This window comes from Zea mays, chromosome 1, assembly GCF_902167145.1.
Source record: "Zea mays cultivar B73 chromosome 1, Zm-B73-REFERENCE-NAM-5.0, whole genome shotgun sequence".
NCBI classification, from domain to species: domain Eukaryota; kingdom Viridiplantae; phylum Streptophyta; class Magnoliopsida; order Poales; family Poaceae; genus Zea; species Zea mays.
In genome coordinates this window covers 409,232-425,022 of record NC_050096.1, presented here as the reverse complement: position 1 = coordinate 425,022, position 15,791 = coordinate 409,232, and the positions used below count along the sequence as shown (strand labels likewise).

At 40.8% G+C, this 15,791-nt stretch overlaps 1 protein-coding gene across 1 annotated transcript; it reads right to left on the bottom strand.

The window, feature by feature from the left end:
* Window positions 1-640: 640 nt before the first annotated feature.
* LOC103630305 (uncharacterized) lies at window positions 641-8,195 on the bottom strand. The gene is made up of 7 exons (XM_020544837.3): window positions 8,037-8,195; window positions 7,838-7,903; window positions 7,668-7,733; window positions 7,496-7,597; window positions 7,347-7,419; window positions 7,156-7,263; window positions 641-7,078 (listed from the first exon to the last, which is right to left on the bottom strand). Exons 1-7 carry the CDS (start codon window positions 8,186-8,188, stop codon window positions 6,053-6,055), a joined length of 1,593 nt encoding a protein of 530 aa, XP_020400426.1. The 5' UTR covers window positions 8,189-8,195; the 3' UTR covers window positions 641-6,052.
* Between the last annotated feature and the right edge of the window lie 7,596 nt (window positions 8,196-15,791).

The following is a 15,791-nucleotide window of genomic DNA, read 5'->3' as shown; positions in this document are numbered from 1 at the left end:
TAATTAGGGGTACCCTGGGTACATTCCTAATCACACCTAAAACGCTTGTGTCACAAAACAAACGTGCTCACTACCTTCCCTAAATCACACAGGACCGGAACCACGGTTCGCCCGAGGCTCCACGTACCAACTACACGACTACGCCTCGCCCGAGCCCAGCCTCGGACGAACAGTGGTCCTGCGCGGTTTCTCGTCTCGCCCGAGGCCACCCTCGGGCAGAGAACGACTTACCGCCTCGCCCGAGGTCACCCTCGGGCGAGGAACGACTTACCGCCCCGCCCGAGGGCATCTTGGGCAGGGTTTTGGCGCGTACCTGCCTCGGCCGACCATGTCGACCGCCCCCCAATGCGCATTTAATGCCGGGTGTACGACCGCTTATCCCGCTGCGGGCGGTAAAGTCAACAAAGTATGACATGACCCCGGTCCAATATACTTTTACAGCCCATACTGACAGTCCCAGCGCGGATACAGTGCACTATTTCTCCACTCCGGCCACTGTGTCAACCACCCGGGTGTGACTAACAACAGTAGTTACCCCAGCCTCGGCCTCGAAAAAAATATCCGTCTCGCCCGAGCCAGCCTCGGACGACTGTTCTGGCAGGAAATACGGCGCCGCCTTATCTTCCGGAAACCCCGTCGAGCATAAGATAACTACAGGACGACAAGACTGGTGTCAAATCTACTTCACCCCGGATAATGAAGAGCTCGGACATGAGCCCATACTGCCGACCGACCCTCGGCTCTCTGCGTGGTCAAAGATAAGCTGCACGGATCAGACGTCTCGCAGCACAGACTCCAAGGCTATCCCGCCGGCCACGCCGCTACAGGGCTCGGCCTCGCCTCTGCACCACCGGCCATGCTGCTACAGGGCTCGGACTCAAGGGCTGCACCGCCGGCCATGCTGCTACAGGGCTCGGACACGCCTCCGCCGTCCACGACAGTGTTTAGCAACACCCCTTGTACAACTGGGCCTTCTCCTTGCGCCTATAAAAGGAGGAGCCCAAGGCCTTCCCAAGGCATGCTGGAACACTTTCATGCTTTCATGCATACGCAGTCACAGCGCTCCCATATAGCACAACACTCCACCACTCTTAAGAGACCTGGGACCCGCTCCCTCTCTCAGCTTGTACCCCCTACTACAAGCACTTAAGTGCAAGATAATATAAGTCTCATCCCCCCTCTGCTGGAAGTAGGGCCTTCTCTTACCCGAACCAGGATAAATCTTGTGTTTCTTCTTGCATCAACCCATCCGGACAGGGGCACGCAGCACTAATTCACTCGTCGGTTGAGGGCCCCCGGTCCAAAACACCGACATTACTTTTGATGAAAGTACATTTTCTTCCTCTGGAGGTGTTTCTGATAGTGGTTCCTCATCCACATCTATGTCTAAAACTACTGATGAGAATCTTGAGGTAGACGTATCTATTAATATTGATTCTGTTACTCCTATTACACAGTTAGTTTCAGTTTATGTACCTCTTGTTAGCAACAATCACTCTATTGCTCAAGATAGACCTAGAAGGAATATTGTTTTGCCACATCGATATCGTGACACTGATAGTATGGCTCATTATGCTCTCATTGCTGCTCAAGAAACTAATGTTGCATTTGAACCTTCTTCTTATTCGGAAGCTATCTCCTGTGATAATTCATCCAAGTGGTTTGTTGCTATGAATGATGAATTTGAGAGCCTTCAGAAGAATTCTACATGGAAATTGGTTGAGCTTTCTGCAGGTAAAAAGCCTTTAAAGTGCAAGTGGATTTATAAGAAGAATGAATGTATATCTGGAGTTGAACCTGCAAGATTTAAAGCTCGTTTAGTTGTGAAAGGTTTTCAACAAAGTGAAGGTATTGGTTTCAATGAGGTGTTCTCTCCTGTTGTTCGTCACACTTCTATTCGAGTTATGCTTGCTATTATTGCTTTATTTGATTTGGAGTTAGAGCAACTTGATGTTAAAACTGCATTTCTTCATGGAGATTTAGATGGGGATATTTATATGACACAACCTCAGGGTTTTTCTGCTCCTGGTCAAGAGCATTTAGTTTGTCATTTACAGAAATCTCTTTATGGTTTGAAACAGGCTCCTAGACAGTGGTATAAGAGGTTTGACTCGTTCATGCTTGCAAATGGTTATTCTTGAAGCAATTGTGATCATTGTATTTATTTAAAGCAGTTCCCTAATGGATCTTTTGTGTATCTACTGCTTTATGTTGATTGCTTCTCATGACAAGTCGTTGATTGTTGAATTGAAGGCTCAACTTAGTCATGAATTTGATATGAAAGATTTTGGATCAACAAAGAAGATTCTTGGGATGGAAATTCAGTGTGATCGTCGTGCTGGTACTCTTTTTCAATCTCAGAAAAGTTATATTGAGAAAGTTTTTGAAAAGTACAATCTCAGTAATTGCAAATCTGTTGCTACACCATTTGCTTCACATTTTAAATTGTCATCGAGGCAATGTCCTGTTACTGAAGTGAGAAAGACTACATGTCTCACGTTCCGTATTCTAATGCTGTTGGGAATCTCATGTATGCTATGATCTGTACAAGACCTGATTTGGCTCATGCTGTTAGTGTGGTTAGCAGATTTATGCATAATCCTGGTAAAGAACATTGAAATGCAGTAAAGTGGATTCTTCGCTACTTGAAAGGTACTTCTCATTTTGGATTATTGTTTGACAAGAATTCAGTGAAGGAAATTGATGTTATGGGATTTGTTGAGGGATTTGTTGATTCTGACTTTGCTGGTGATCTTGATAAGAGCGCTCCATATCTGGCTATGTTTTTTCATTATGCGGTTCTGCAGTGAGTTGGAGGGCTTCACTTCAGTCTGTTACCGCTCTTTCTACTACTGAAGCAGAATATGTCTCATCTACAGAAGGGGTTAAAAGAAGCTGTTTGGATGCGATGTCTTATTTCTGAACTTGGAGTTCTTCAGGATGTCATTAAGGTTTATTGTGATAGTCACAGTGCTATTTGTTTGACCAAGAATGATATGTACCAATTCAAGACCAAGCATATTGATATCAAGTACCACTTTATTCGTGATATTGTTGCTGAAGGCAAGATTAAAGTGCACAAGATACATACAGATAAAAATCCTGCAGATATGCTTACAAAGCCATTATCTAATACCAAGTTCAAGCATTGTCTTGACTTGGTAGGTGTTCGTGGAGCTTAGCACCCTAGTGGTGTTTGGGGAAACAGTTTTATAGATTTAGTGTCAAGGGGAGATTTGTTGCATATGACCCTATCTCTATCTCCTTTGCCTATATAAATAGGCCCCCTTGTACCCTGTACAATACACCACATAATAGATCTGTTTTCCCGTGGTTTTTTTCTCCTCCACATTGAGGGAGTTTTTTCCACGTTAAACTCTGTGTCTCTTTTTCTCATCTACGATCCTAACAATCTGATTTATTCATGTGCCCATTCGGGTCGTATTTAGAAATAAGAACACCGACAGCTCTAAAGCATAAACCCATTTTAAGTTAAATATGCTCCTTTTTCGGTTGTGGGATAGATTGTTTAAAACAAAGGAATCTGAAATGTCAATGTATAAATGTTCACGCCCATATGCTCACATGCATCATAACTATTGGTGCACGATGATATGCATGTCCCCCGTATGCTTATTATTTCTTGTATTTCATATCAGACCTGGCAATCTACAATGTAATTCTCTTGAACTGCAGGGAAAAACCAGGAAGAAATACGGTTATGGTCAACAGCTTATCAGGTCCTTAGTTGGCGTTCAGTTCAAGCAAACACGAAGGAGGCTATGGTCAGCAGTTTTTTAGGTGGTCAGTAACTTATATATTGAGTTGTGCAAGGATCAAGAACAATGCTTTTATGGATTCTTATATTATTGACTGGGAGATCATAAGTTTAGCTGTAAAGCACACTTTGAAATTCATAGCTTCTAACTTTTTTGGTAGATGTGGAGCTTCATAAGTGGTATACGCAAAGTAATTCATGAAATTTCTAACTATTAGGCACAAGTATATCTTTCTTTTATTTTTTATCTACTCTGATTTGTCAAATCAAAGAAATAAAAAATGTGACAGTTTCAAGAAAGCTTTGCTTCTGGTAGATTTCACTTGGTGCCGGGGGGAAAAAATATAATTAGCATGATTGACTGTAGTCGATGAGTTCAATTCACGGGTTCCATCCAAGAATTTTTGTGAATATTTCTTGCTATCTTTTCTTTATTGCGTAGTACCAAACATATACTCCATCCGTTCTTTTTTATTTGTCGTGTTTTTGTTGAAAAATGAACTAGCCGGCGACAATATTCAAGAATGGAGGTAGTACTTGTTTTGATCAAACAGCTGCATTTACTTATCTAACTGAGATCAATCCCACACGATTAATGTGATTTTTTGGGTGTTCAATACTGGCACAAGGATCAGCAACAAGATGCCTCCAATGGAATTAACTGAATGTCGTTCAATCAATCTGCTACCTCAAATATCTCTTGCAAATACTTTGATATTGTTAGTTGTAAGCGTAACACGGTTCGCTACTATTATCTTAATATAACATCATTCAGCCTGTTCGCTTGGCTTTAATCCGTACCGGATTCTACTGCTTCTACAGTGTTTTTGTCTCTATGGATTGTAGCTGCAGCAGTTCAAACAACTGGCTTTAATCCGAAGCAAACAGGTTAATTACTTCTACTTTCAATCCTTTCAATTTGCAACCATCTCAAAACTGTGTTAACAATAAAGGAGCTGTAAAGGAATTTCCAGTGTGCCTCCTTCATGTCTTTTAGAACTTCATTCTGCAACTCATTAGCAATAATATATTCCCTCCGTTCCAATTTATAATCCGTTTGAATTTTTCAACCCCAACTTTCATCGCTTGTCTTATTCAAAATTCTTGTGAAAAAAATAAAAATTTTCATTATGGTTTTGTTTATTATCATATATATACTTTACATATGACTTATTTTTTTAATTTTCTTATGATTTTTTCAATAAGACGAGTGATCAAAGTCATGGTTGAAAAAGTCAAACAAATTATAATTTGGAACGGAGGGAGTACATAGCATTATTTTAAATAAAAACAAAAAAATGCATATAAAAAGCTATACATTGTTCGTTATTTGCTTGAAAAATGACCATATGGCACTATTGCTTTTGTACTTGATGAGTTTGTTTTGTACAAGGTGTTGCACACTAAGCTACACATTATTCTTTCTTTGCTTGTTGAATGACCATATTGCTTAATAACTTATGATGATTTTCTTTTATACGAGATGTTGCATACTTCTTGTATTAATGAGTTATAATTTTTGGGCGGCCGTAGCAATGCACTGACATAAACCTAGCAATAAGAAAAACTCTTTTCTTTGTAAGATAAAGAATTAGAGAGATAATTATGAGTTAGAAATAAATTCCCACATTTATCTCTATCGTTTATATGGATCTGACATTTTTCCTTCATACAAATTAATGGATTTAGTTTAGTTTATGTTCACGAAACCCTGGTTTTTGGGCCGAAATGAATTTGAACCAACTTGTACATGTCATTAATTAATTTCAGTCCATCCCCATTAACCTCTCGGGATGAAGAATTTTTTTGCAGGTAGCTATAATTTATGATTAACCTCTTTTAAGAACTGTGTTACGAAACAGTGGAAGCAATTTCAGTACAACACCATTAACTGCTCAGGCATACCCAGGAAGAATGTTTTTCAGATCAACCTCTTTTAAGAATTGTGTTATGGATCGGTGCGAGCAAAGTAACTTATTCAAACTCTGGCTAGAAGAACAACATTCAACGCCATGATCAGTGGCCAGCAACCCAGTCAGATGGTGCAGGAACGATTCACTGCCATACAGCAGCTTCACAATTCTTGATTATTTGTTTTGTTTGCAGGAATTATTCATGTCGCAAACCATGAGGCGAAGATAATAACATATTCAATTTGAAGTACAAGATCGACCAACTTGAATCAAACAGATCGAGTACTAATTTTTTGTAGCAAAATACAGGCAAAGCTTTATGTCCTACAAATTAGATATTGAGTCAGGAAGCCTTTGGTACTTACTGGGATGAGGTGTCAGATAACTTCTGCAGAAGCCCTATCATTGTGTCAAACTTTTCAGTCATCTCATTGTGCTTTTTTAGGTTTTCCTCCTCTATTAGGTGAAGCCTTGATTGCATAGACTCCTCCAATTGCTTCATCTGTCGGATGAGATTCTGTTCCAAACTATTTTGCTTATGAACGAATGTAGTGTCCAGCTTCTGACAGTGAGCTAAGAATGATGCTTCCATCTTATTCTGTTTGGCAAAAACATCAACTTTGTGACATTGAAGCATCTCCTGAATTTTGGAAACCAATTCAAACTTCTCCTTCTTTGTCATCTCTTCCTGCTCCACTGGTTTCTGAATAACTCCTTGAAATGCTGCTATCACTTCAGCCTTATGTAGCTTCACTTCTCCCTCCAGTGTAGCTAATCTAGGAAGAATAAGTTGAACCATAGAAGTTAGTTCAGTTTTAGTGTTCTCAATCACTTTTTCGAGGTCCTGCAGTTTCAGCATAACCTCTCCCACTGATTCTTCAATTTCTTCCTGCTTCTCCTTAGCTTCTGTATGGGATCCAACCAATTCAAATAACTTATCATCATGCCCATCAGCAATTTCTTCTAGAGCTCTCAATTTTTCTAAAACATCTTGAACATTGTTAAACACTTCAGATACTGTTGATTCAAGATCCACCTGCTTCTCTAGAACATGTTGAACTTTCAACCGTACTGCAGTTGATGTAGCATCAGTCTGGTCCTGCTCCTCGTCTTGCTCATCCTCCACCTCATCACGATCATCATCAACATCAACATCAGATGTGTCCTCACTTTTGAAACTTGAGGTGCTACCAAAGTCTGGGATTGATTCGATTGAAGCCACATCATAGCATAAAACTTCATCTCCTACAGAGCTTCTACGTCCGGGGTAGAAGTAATTGATTTCTTTCATGTAATTTCGATTGTGAGGGTTATCAAAATCAGCATCCACCAGTTCCCACACAATGACTACCCCGTCATTACCAGCTACTGCCAACATTGAAGGTTTCTGCACAAAAAAAAAAATAGCTTTAGTTAAATGCTTCTCGAAGGAAACATATTAAAACCAACAATAATAAAACTTACTCTTGGAATCCATGAAACACATTTCACAGGTCCACTTTTATTATGTGCATGCACATAGCTCCAGCGAAAATAAAGCACCTCAAACGGTGTATCCAGAGAAATATGGACCTGCAAACATGATATTACAAACATAAGAACCAGTATTTTTAACATGTAAAATATAGATTTTCAGTACCCCAAAGCTTTATTACATTTTCTTTCAGTGCAGGATGAGTATGGACACATATGGTCCCGACAGACGAACCAGTCAATAAGTCAAGCTCGCTGCAAATATTTGTAATTACATGTTAGTCCTACAAGGCTTATATTACTCAAAGAACAAACACGTGCAGTTACATACCTCGACCATTTCAACGATATTATGTTTTCACAATGTTTTGATAGTGAAACACCCTTTTTTCTTTTAATGTCATCATCATTCTCATATTGTATCTCTTCTAACCTGAAAGCCAACTTGTTAGATCTTAGCGATAAAGCAAAGTAAATTATTATAATAACTTAGAAATGCTTACTTTGAAAAGCATGAAGACTCATGTACGTCCACACAACAATACTTCCATATCATTAAGCGCTTTTCCCTGATCATAGTCAATTTTTAAGTTTTCTTTTGATAAAGTTGTAAAAAAACCTCCTTACACAATGACTAGTGTTTGAAGATACAGTTGTAACAGAAAAAACTTACACAATAGCGGCAAGGAAGTTTCCATCATCACTCATACACATATCTGTAATTCCTGCACCAATGGATCTGCAAGATTTTTTTTTGTCAAAATTGTTGTAAGCCCTAGCTGCCTAAAAGTAAAGATATAGCCCATGAGCCAGGTTAGCGTGAGCTAGAGTTGCCATATCAGAAATCGTTTACTATATTTTATTATACTTACATTTTAAATACGATTGTCCATCCAAAGCTTTTAACATCTTCGGCCCAAAGAAGTATATCAGTTGATCTGGCAGAAGCTGATAGAATGATTGGGTCGGTTGAATGAAATACGGAGATAAATTCACTTTGATACCCATAACTGATAGTCTTCATATTGTATCTGTTGGTGTATGTGTGTGTGTGTTATTAGAAGATTTTGTAAGGACCCAAATGCATAAAATGCCAATAAAAGAGAGAGGGGGAGGTGTGTTCAGGGAGTCTGAACGACCTCAACCTATATTCTACAGACTTCCACGGAATACAACATGGTATCGGAGCCCAGGTTCTCGGAGGCGATTGTGGTGGCGACGAGTCGGTGCACGTGGAGCTGCTGAGGTGGTGCTCCGGCTGGACTGTAGCGGCGCTCGGTCTCCTCCGAATCCGCTTCGTCTTCCTCGGCGGCGGCGGGTGCGTCATCCTTCCGCGCGTGCGGTAGCAGCTGCTTCTCCTGCTCGGCCTCCTTCTCCTCCACTTCCGTCGGCGCTGCACAACGGTCGTTCGCGCGCGAGATCTGGCTGCCGGAGGACACCGGAACGGACGACGCCAAGGCGCTGCAGGAGAAGGCTGCCAGGAAGGCGGTGCAGGCCGCGGGAGGCGCCTGCGCCAAGGGCGGCAAGAACACCGGCAAGAAGTAGTCGGGGTCTTTAGTTCGCAGGATCTGCTCGTGTTGGAAGATCTGTAGCGGGTGCTGGTGATTAGCGACGAGCGGCGCCGCCGAAGACGACCAAGTCCGTGCAGGCGGCCAACGGAGAGAGGTCTGCGGTGAGTGCAGCAAGGAAAAAAAGGGGGCGGCTCTGTAGGTTTGGCTGCTGTCTGGGCACAAGGCAAAGGAGGAGAAGAACAGGCAGCGGAGGAGCTGCAGGAAAGTGACTGGAGCTTCTGCTGATTGAGCAGAATGGGGGAACAACAAGGCATTGAACAAGTCCTTGGGAAGCTGGTGGAACTGCTTACAGCGAAGAAAGATGAGACTCCATCTTCAAGCAAGGAAATTGTATCGTATATGGAACCTGTCCAGAAAATTGAGCTAATGCCAAATGACATTAAATTGGAAGGCATTAGAAACTACTTGCCGTGGTCAAGAAGAGCAATGTTATTACTGAAGGCAAAGAGACTTGAAGGTTTTGTCACTGGAGAATCAATTGAGCCAGAAGACAAGTCGAGCAATGACTGGAAAACATGGGAGGCTATAAACTCTCTGGTGGCTGCATGGTTGTTGAGCTCTTTATCTCCTACCATAGCAGGCTCCGTGGATACTATCACGAGTGCAGCTGGAATATGGGAGGCCTTGTCGAAAATGTATTCAGGAGCTGGTAATGTGATGCTATTAGCTGAGACTGAGAACAGAATTAGTACTATGAAGCAGGGGGACCTCTCCTTAATGGATTATGTTGCAGCTTTGAAGCGGTTGTGGGCTGATGTGGATCATTTTGATCCTATTGAGCTACCACACACTGAATGTGTAGTGTGGATAAAGAAATGGATAGAAAAAAGAAGGGTTCTTCAATTCTTGAGAGGTTTGAATCCAGATTTTGAGGCAAGGCGTGCTAGTATGTTTCATCAATCCAGTCTTCCAAGTCTCGAAGAAGCCATAGCTGCAATGGCACAAGAAGAGACTAGACTGAAGCTGATAAAAGGTGATACTTCATCTCCACCTCCTCCAGCTTTTGTGATGACAAGGATACAAGAAACTAGAACATGCTATAATTGTGGTGAGCAAGGTCATCTGAGTCGAGATTGCCCTCAACAACGAAGGCCTTATCGTGGGAGAGGAAGAAACAGTGATAGACGTGCTATGAGGGGAAGTGGAAGCCGTGGAGGAAGGAGCGGAGGTTATAGAGCTAATGTTGCTATACCTGAGGGAGATGAAGATCTAATTACAATTCCAGCTTCAGAACTAAAAGAGTTGAGAAAGTTGAAGGAGAATAAGAATGACTCAACATCTGATGATCAAGGTGCAGTGTCAACTTCAACTGATAATTTGGACCCAGGTATAAAAAACCATGCTTTAATTTCCATGAGAAAATCCAATTCAAGCTGGATATTAGATTCTGGGGCATCTAAACATGTCACTGGCAGGTCAAGTGAATTTGCATCATATAAGTTATATCCAAGTTCATATAAGAAAACGGTTCAAACTGCTGATGGAACATTCCAACCCATCAGAGGAGTTGGCACAGTAAAATGCACACCATCTATAACCTTATCATCAGTATTATATGTTCCTTCCTTTGGAGTCAATTTAGTTTCAATAAGTTCTTTGGTTGATCAATTGGACTGTCAAATATTTCTTGATCGTGAAAATTGTATAATTCAGGAAAGGAAGACTGGAAGAAGACTTGGAACTGGGGTTCGTCATAATGGACTCTGGTATCTTGATAAGAGAAGAACTGATGAAGTAGTATGCCGTGCACTATCTGCAGTGGCCAGTGAAGAAGAAGCAAAGGTAATGCTCTTACACTGTCGCCTGGGACATATATCTTTTGATGTTATGAGTAGAATGTTTCCTTATGAAATGAGTAAGGTGAACAAACAGAGATTAGTCTGTGATGCGTGTGAATTTGGGAAACATACTAGAACCTCCTATGTGACTCGAGGACTACGAAGTGAAAGTCCCTTCATGCTTGTTCATTCAGATGTATGGACATCCCCTATTGTCTCAGTGAGCGGGGTGAAATACTTTGTTTCCTTTATTGATTGTTATTCTCGTATGACCTGGTTATACCTTATGAAGCATAAAAATGAAGTGTTAGACTGCTTTAAGGATTTCTGTGCATTAGTAAAGAACCAGTATAATACTCATGTGAAAATTATCAGAAGTGACAATGGAACAGAGTATGTAAACACAGAATTTAGATCTTTTCTCTCTAAAGAAGGGATATTACATCAGACGTCATGCCCTGATACACCCCCACAGAATGGAGTAGCTGAGAGGAAGAATCGACATCTATTAGAGGTGGCTCGCTCACTTATGTATACAATGAATGTGCCTAAGTTTCTATGGAGTGAGGCAGTTATGACTGCTACTCATTTAATTAATCGTATGCCATCAAGGATACTTGGCATGAAAACTCCATGTGAATTGCTCTATGGAAAGAATGAATTCATTGTCCCACCAAAGGTTTTTGGATGTACATGTTTTGTTAGAGATCACAGACCTTCAGTGGGAAAGTTAGACCCTCGAGCTGTTAAATGTATCTTTGTTGGGTACTCCTGTGGGCAGAAAGGATATAGGTGTTGGAATCCATCTGAACGACGGATGTTTGTGAGTTTAGATGTCACTTTTCGGGAAGCTATTCCTTTTTATGGAGAAAGATCAGACCTGAGTGATCTATTTGCTACTCTTGATACTCCTAGTGGAGATGGAGTTACATCTGAGGGGGAGAATGAGAATGAACAAGATGATGTAGACAAGGGACAAACAAAGCATGAAGGAGTAATAAGCAGTCCAGTTCCTCAGGAAAGAAGAGAGGTAAGTGATGAATCAATTTTACCTCAAGCCCAGAATTCTAGAGGAGAAAGTATACATGACAGAGTAATCTCAAAAGTGTATACAAGACGGAAGTACAGAACTCGAACAAACACAGAAGACATGGCTCAATCAACTCCTATACAAGAAAGTGGCCAGGAAGAAATTGAAGAAGCTCGAGCTCCAGAGATTGAGGTTCAGGACCTGCCATCAGATGATATGCCCATTGCGTTACGAAAGGAACCAAGAACTGGTGCAGGAGTCCCTCCTCAGAGGTATGGATTTGATCACGACATAAGCAATTATGTGTCTTATACCTCACTATCTTCTGAATATAATGTTTTTCTGGCATCCTTACAATCTGTGACTATTCCAAAAGATTGGAGGGAAGCAAAATTGGACCCAAAATGGAAAGAGGCCATGCTTGAAGAACTAACTGCTCTAGAAAAAAACAAAACTTGGGATCTTGTGCCTTATCCATTGGGTAAGAAAATAGTTGGTTGCAAATGGATATATACAGTGAAACAAAATCCTGATGGAAAAATAGAAAGATACAAAGCTAGATTAGTTGCAAAAGGATATAGTCAGACCTATGGAATTGACTATGATGAGACATTTTCCCCGGTTGCAAAAATGAGTACTGTAAGAACATTAATCTCTTGTGCAGCTAATTATGATTGGCCGCTATATCAGTTGGATGTTAAGAATGCTTTTTTACATGGGGATCTTCAAGAAGAAGTCTACTTGGAGGTTCCACCGGGATTTGCTACTGATCAGACCAAAGGAAAAGTATTGAAGCTGAAAAAATCGTTATATGGTTTAAAACAATCACCTAGAGCTTGGTTTGATCGACTACGACGGGCTATGTGTAATATGGGATATAAACAGTGCAATAGTGATCACACTGTGTTTTATTATCATTCTGGAGGCAGTGTCACTATTCTGGCAGTATATGTGGATGACATGATCATCACAGGGAATGATCCTTTGAATATCTCCCAACTAAAGAAAAATTTAAGCAAGGAATTTGAAGTTAAAGACCTAGGACAACTACGTTATTTTCTTGGCATTGAGATAGCAAGATCTCATAATGGAATTATCCTCTCACAGCGCAAGTATGTATTAGATCTTCTACATGAGACAGGTATGCTTGGATGTCGTCCAGCTTCTAGTCCTATTGAGCAAAATCATAAAATATGTGCACAAAATGGAGATCCTATTGACAAAGAAAGATATCAAAGGCTTGTGGGACGGTTAATTTATTTATGCCACACAAGGCCAGATATAACTTATGCAGTAAGTGTTGTGAGTAGGTATATGCATGATCCAAGGAGTGGACATTTAGATGCAGTCTATAGAATTTTGAGATATTTGAAGAGCTGTCCGGGGAAGGGACTGTGGTTCAAAAGAAATTGTCATTTAGATGTGGAAGGTTACTGTGATGCAGACTGGGCAAGTTGTCTGGATGACAGGAGATCTACTTCGGGTTACTGTGTTTTTGTTGGAGGAAATCTTGTATCATGGAGAAGCAAAAAACAATCAGTGGTATCCCGCTCAACTGCAGAAGCAGAATTCAGAGCTATGTCGGTATGCCTTAGTGAATTGTTGTGGGAAAAGAATTTATTATCAGAATTAAAGCTTATGAAAGGTACTCTGAAGCTTCGGTGTGATAATAAGTCAGCAATTAATATTGCTAACAATCCTGTTCAGCATGATCGAACTAAGCATGTGGAGATCGATCGCTTCTTTATTAAAGAACGTCTGGATGATGGGACACTTAAGCTAATTTCTGTACCCTCTAATGAACAAGTAGCTGATTGTTTAACGAAAGGATTAGGTGTTAAAGAGTGTCTATTAGCATGTAGCAAGATGGGGATGATAGACATTCATCACCCATCTTGAGGGGGAGTGTTGGTGTATGTGTGTGTGTGTTATTAGAAGATTTTGTAAGGACCCAAATGCATAAAATGCCAATAAAAGAGAGAGGGGGAGGTGTGTTCAGGGAGTCTGAACGACCTCAACCTATATTCTACAGACTTCCACGGAATACAACAGTATCTTTGATTTCCTTGTTTTTTAATAATCACCATTCGAGCATCAGGATGTCGAGCATCTCGTTTTATGGCTGCCATTAAGTATTTACCACAACAGCTCCATGATATGCAGGAAACACTACCTGCTTGGGGTACCTATGCACACATATAACAGACATTAATCATATTAAAGTGTACAAATAAAATACAATTTTCATGTATAGAAGGTCTTACCTCAAACCTCTCGACTCTTTTAAAGTGTCGACCTTTAAAATCTAAGAAGTCAATGGTCACAAGGTGCCCATCGCCGGCAGCGACTGCTATGCGTGAACGATCATCAGGACACCACTTCAAGGCATTTATTTTTCTCAAACTAGAAGGTTTTTTGTTCATCTGTACAAGATAAGCAATATGAATATGATCGAATTGAGGGGGAAATGAACATAAGGCTCAACTTTGAGTAAAATGATATGTTACCAGCATTTTCCACTTCTCCCCCTTACACCCAAACACTCGCATAAGCTCACAGGAAGAAAAAGCCACCATTGCATCAAATTCTCCTATATTAAGTTTCCAGTCCATTGAACAAATCGTGGGCCTTGATGATCCTTTACTTGCTGCTCTAAATCGATTGTTGAACACAAGTTGTTTGTTGTACATGGGTGGATCTGGTTCCATACCTATACATATCCAAAATCAAAAGAGAAGAAAGACACAATTAAATATGGACTATTCACTATTCACCAAAGTGAAGAAGTTAAACTGGAGAAAGGCAGCTAAACACAATGGAAAGGGAAACAATTAGTACAAAACTATCCTGCTTGTATAATGTGTACAATTACAAGCTTATATGCCTACACCACCAACTAGATGCACCAGAACAGACATATTGGTTCCACTTCCATCTAATTCAAGAAACAAGTCAATAGACCACTTAGGTTCATGCTATTGCAGCCACAACTAAACTATAACCAAACATGAACAAGACAGCAAGCATGATTAACATTCTTACTCCTAAGACTTACCAGAATTAGTATAAGCAAACTACTTTGTGTAAATCTAATCTGATTGAACATGATAACTAGAGCCTAAAGAGGCAATGCTAAGATTCAGATCATAGGTTCATTTAGAAGTTAGAGTTAACATAATTAAAAAGTCATCAATGGAATTTTATTAATAATAATCATCAAAATTCATGATAGTGCAACCTAGTGATACCACTACATTGTACCAAATGCCTACAAAACATGAATACATGCAAATAAAATGCAATGCTGAATATCAGTGAATTTTGGTGAGAATTCTGCACCCTAAAGACAGATTCTATTAACACATGGCTATTTGGACCTCAAACTTTGCAGTGGTTCTATGAATCTAATGCAGACAAACAAGCACATACGACATGAACCAGAAGATGAGGGCCGGGCCGTCGAGGGCGTACGCGTACCTGCAGCCACAGAACGATCGGGGATCTTCCTCCAGCAGCGGTAGCAGCTCTTCTTCCCCGATCTAAAAGAAGAGGTGTGAGGAGAGGATCGAGAGGAGAAGAGAAACCCTAGCGGGGGCCAGGAGATGCGGCGGAGGTGGACTCACCTGAGACGGAGGCGGAAGTGCGGCTGTGGCAGCGGAGCGGACGGCGGAGGGGAATCGACCGGCGGCGGCGGCGCTGCCCTAGGACGCTTTTCCGCGTGGAAAACGGGGTCGGTCGGGCCGGAGTATGGATAAAGTGTTAATCCGAATTGTTAGACAAATTTAATATTTCGAAATAGATATGTATAAATATATTGTTCATTGAAGTTTATTAAGGGGTGTTTATTTGGGATTATAATCTGCCCAGATTATATAATCCAACAATTTTTTAACTAATCTGCCCAGATTATATAATCCAACAATTTTTTAACTATTAGTTCAAAAATTATTGGATTATATAATCTGAGCAGATTATAATCCCAAACAAACACCCCCTAACTCTATTGCGCCCATTGTAAGCCATGGTTTCAAATGCATCATGACGGAGTCTGATCTGTGAGCTTTTTGCTACTAGAACAGCAGACGTCCTTCGGACGCCCTGCAATGGCTCAAAATTCATCGATAATAGCTAGGGCTGGACGAAAAACTCGAAGCTCGATAACTCGCTCAACTCGACTCGTTAGCGGCTCGGCTCGACTCGGCTCGTTTGTATTTTGTAACGAGCTGAGCCATTGTTTTAGCTCGGTTC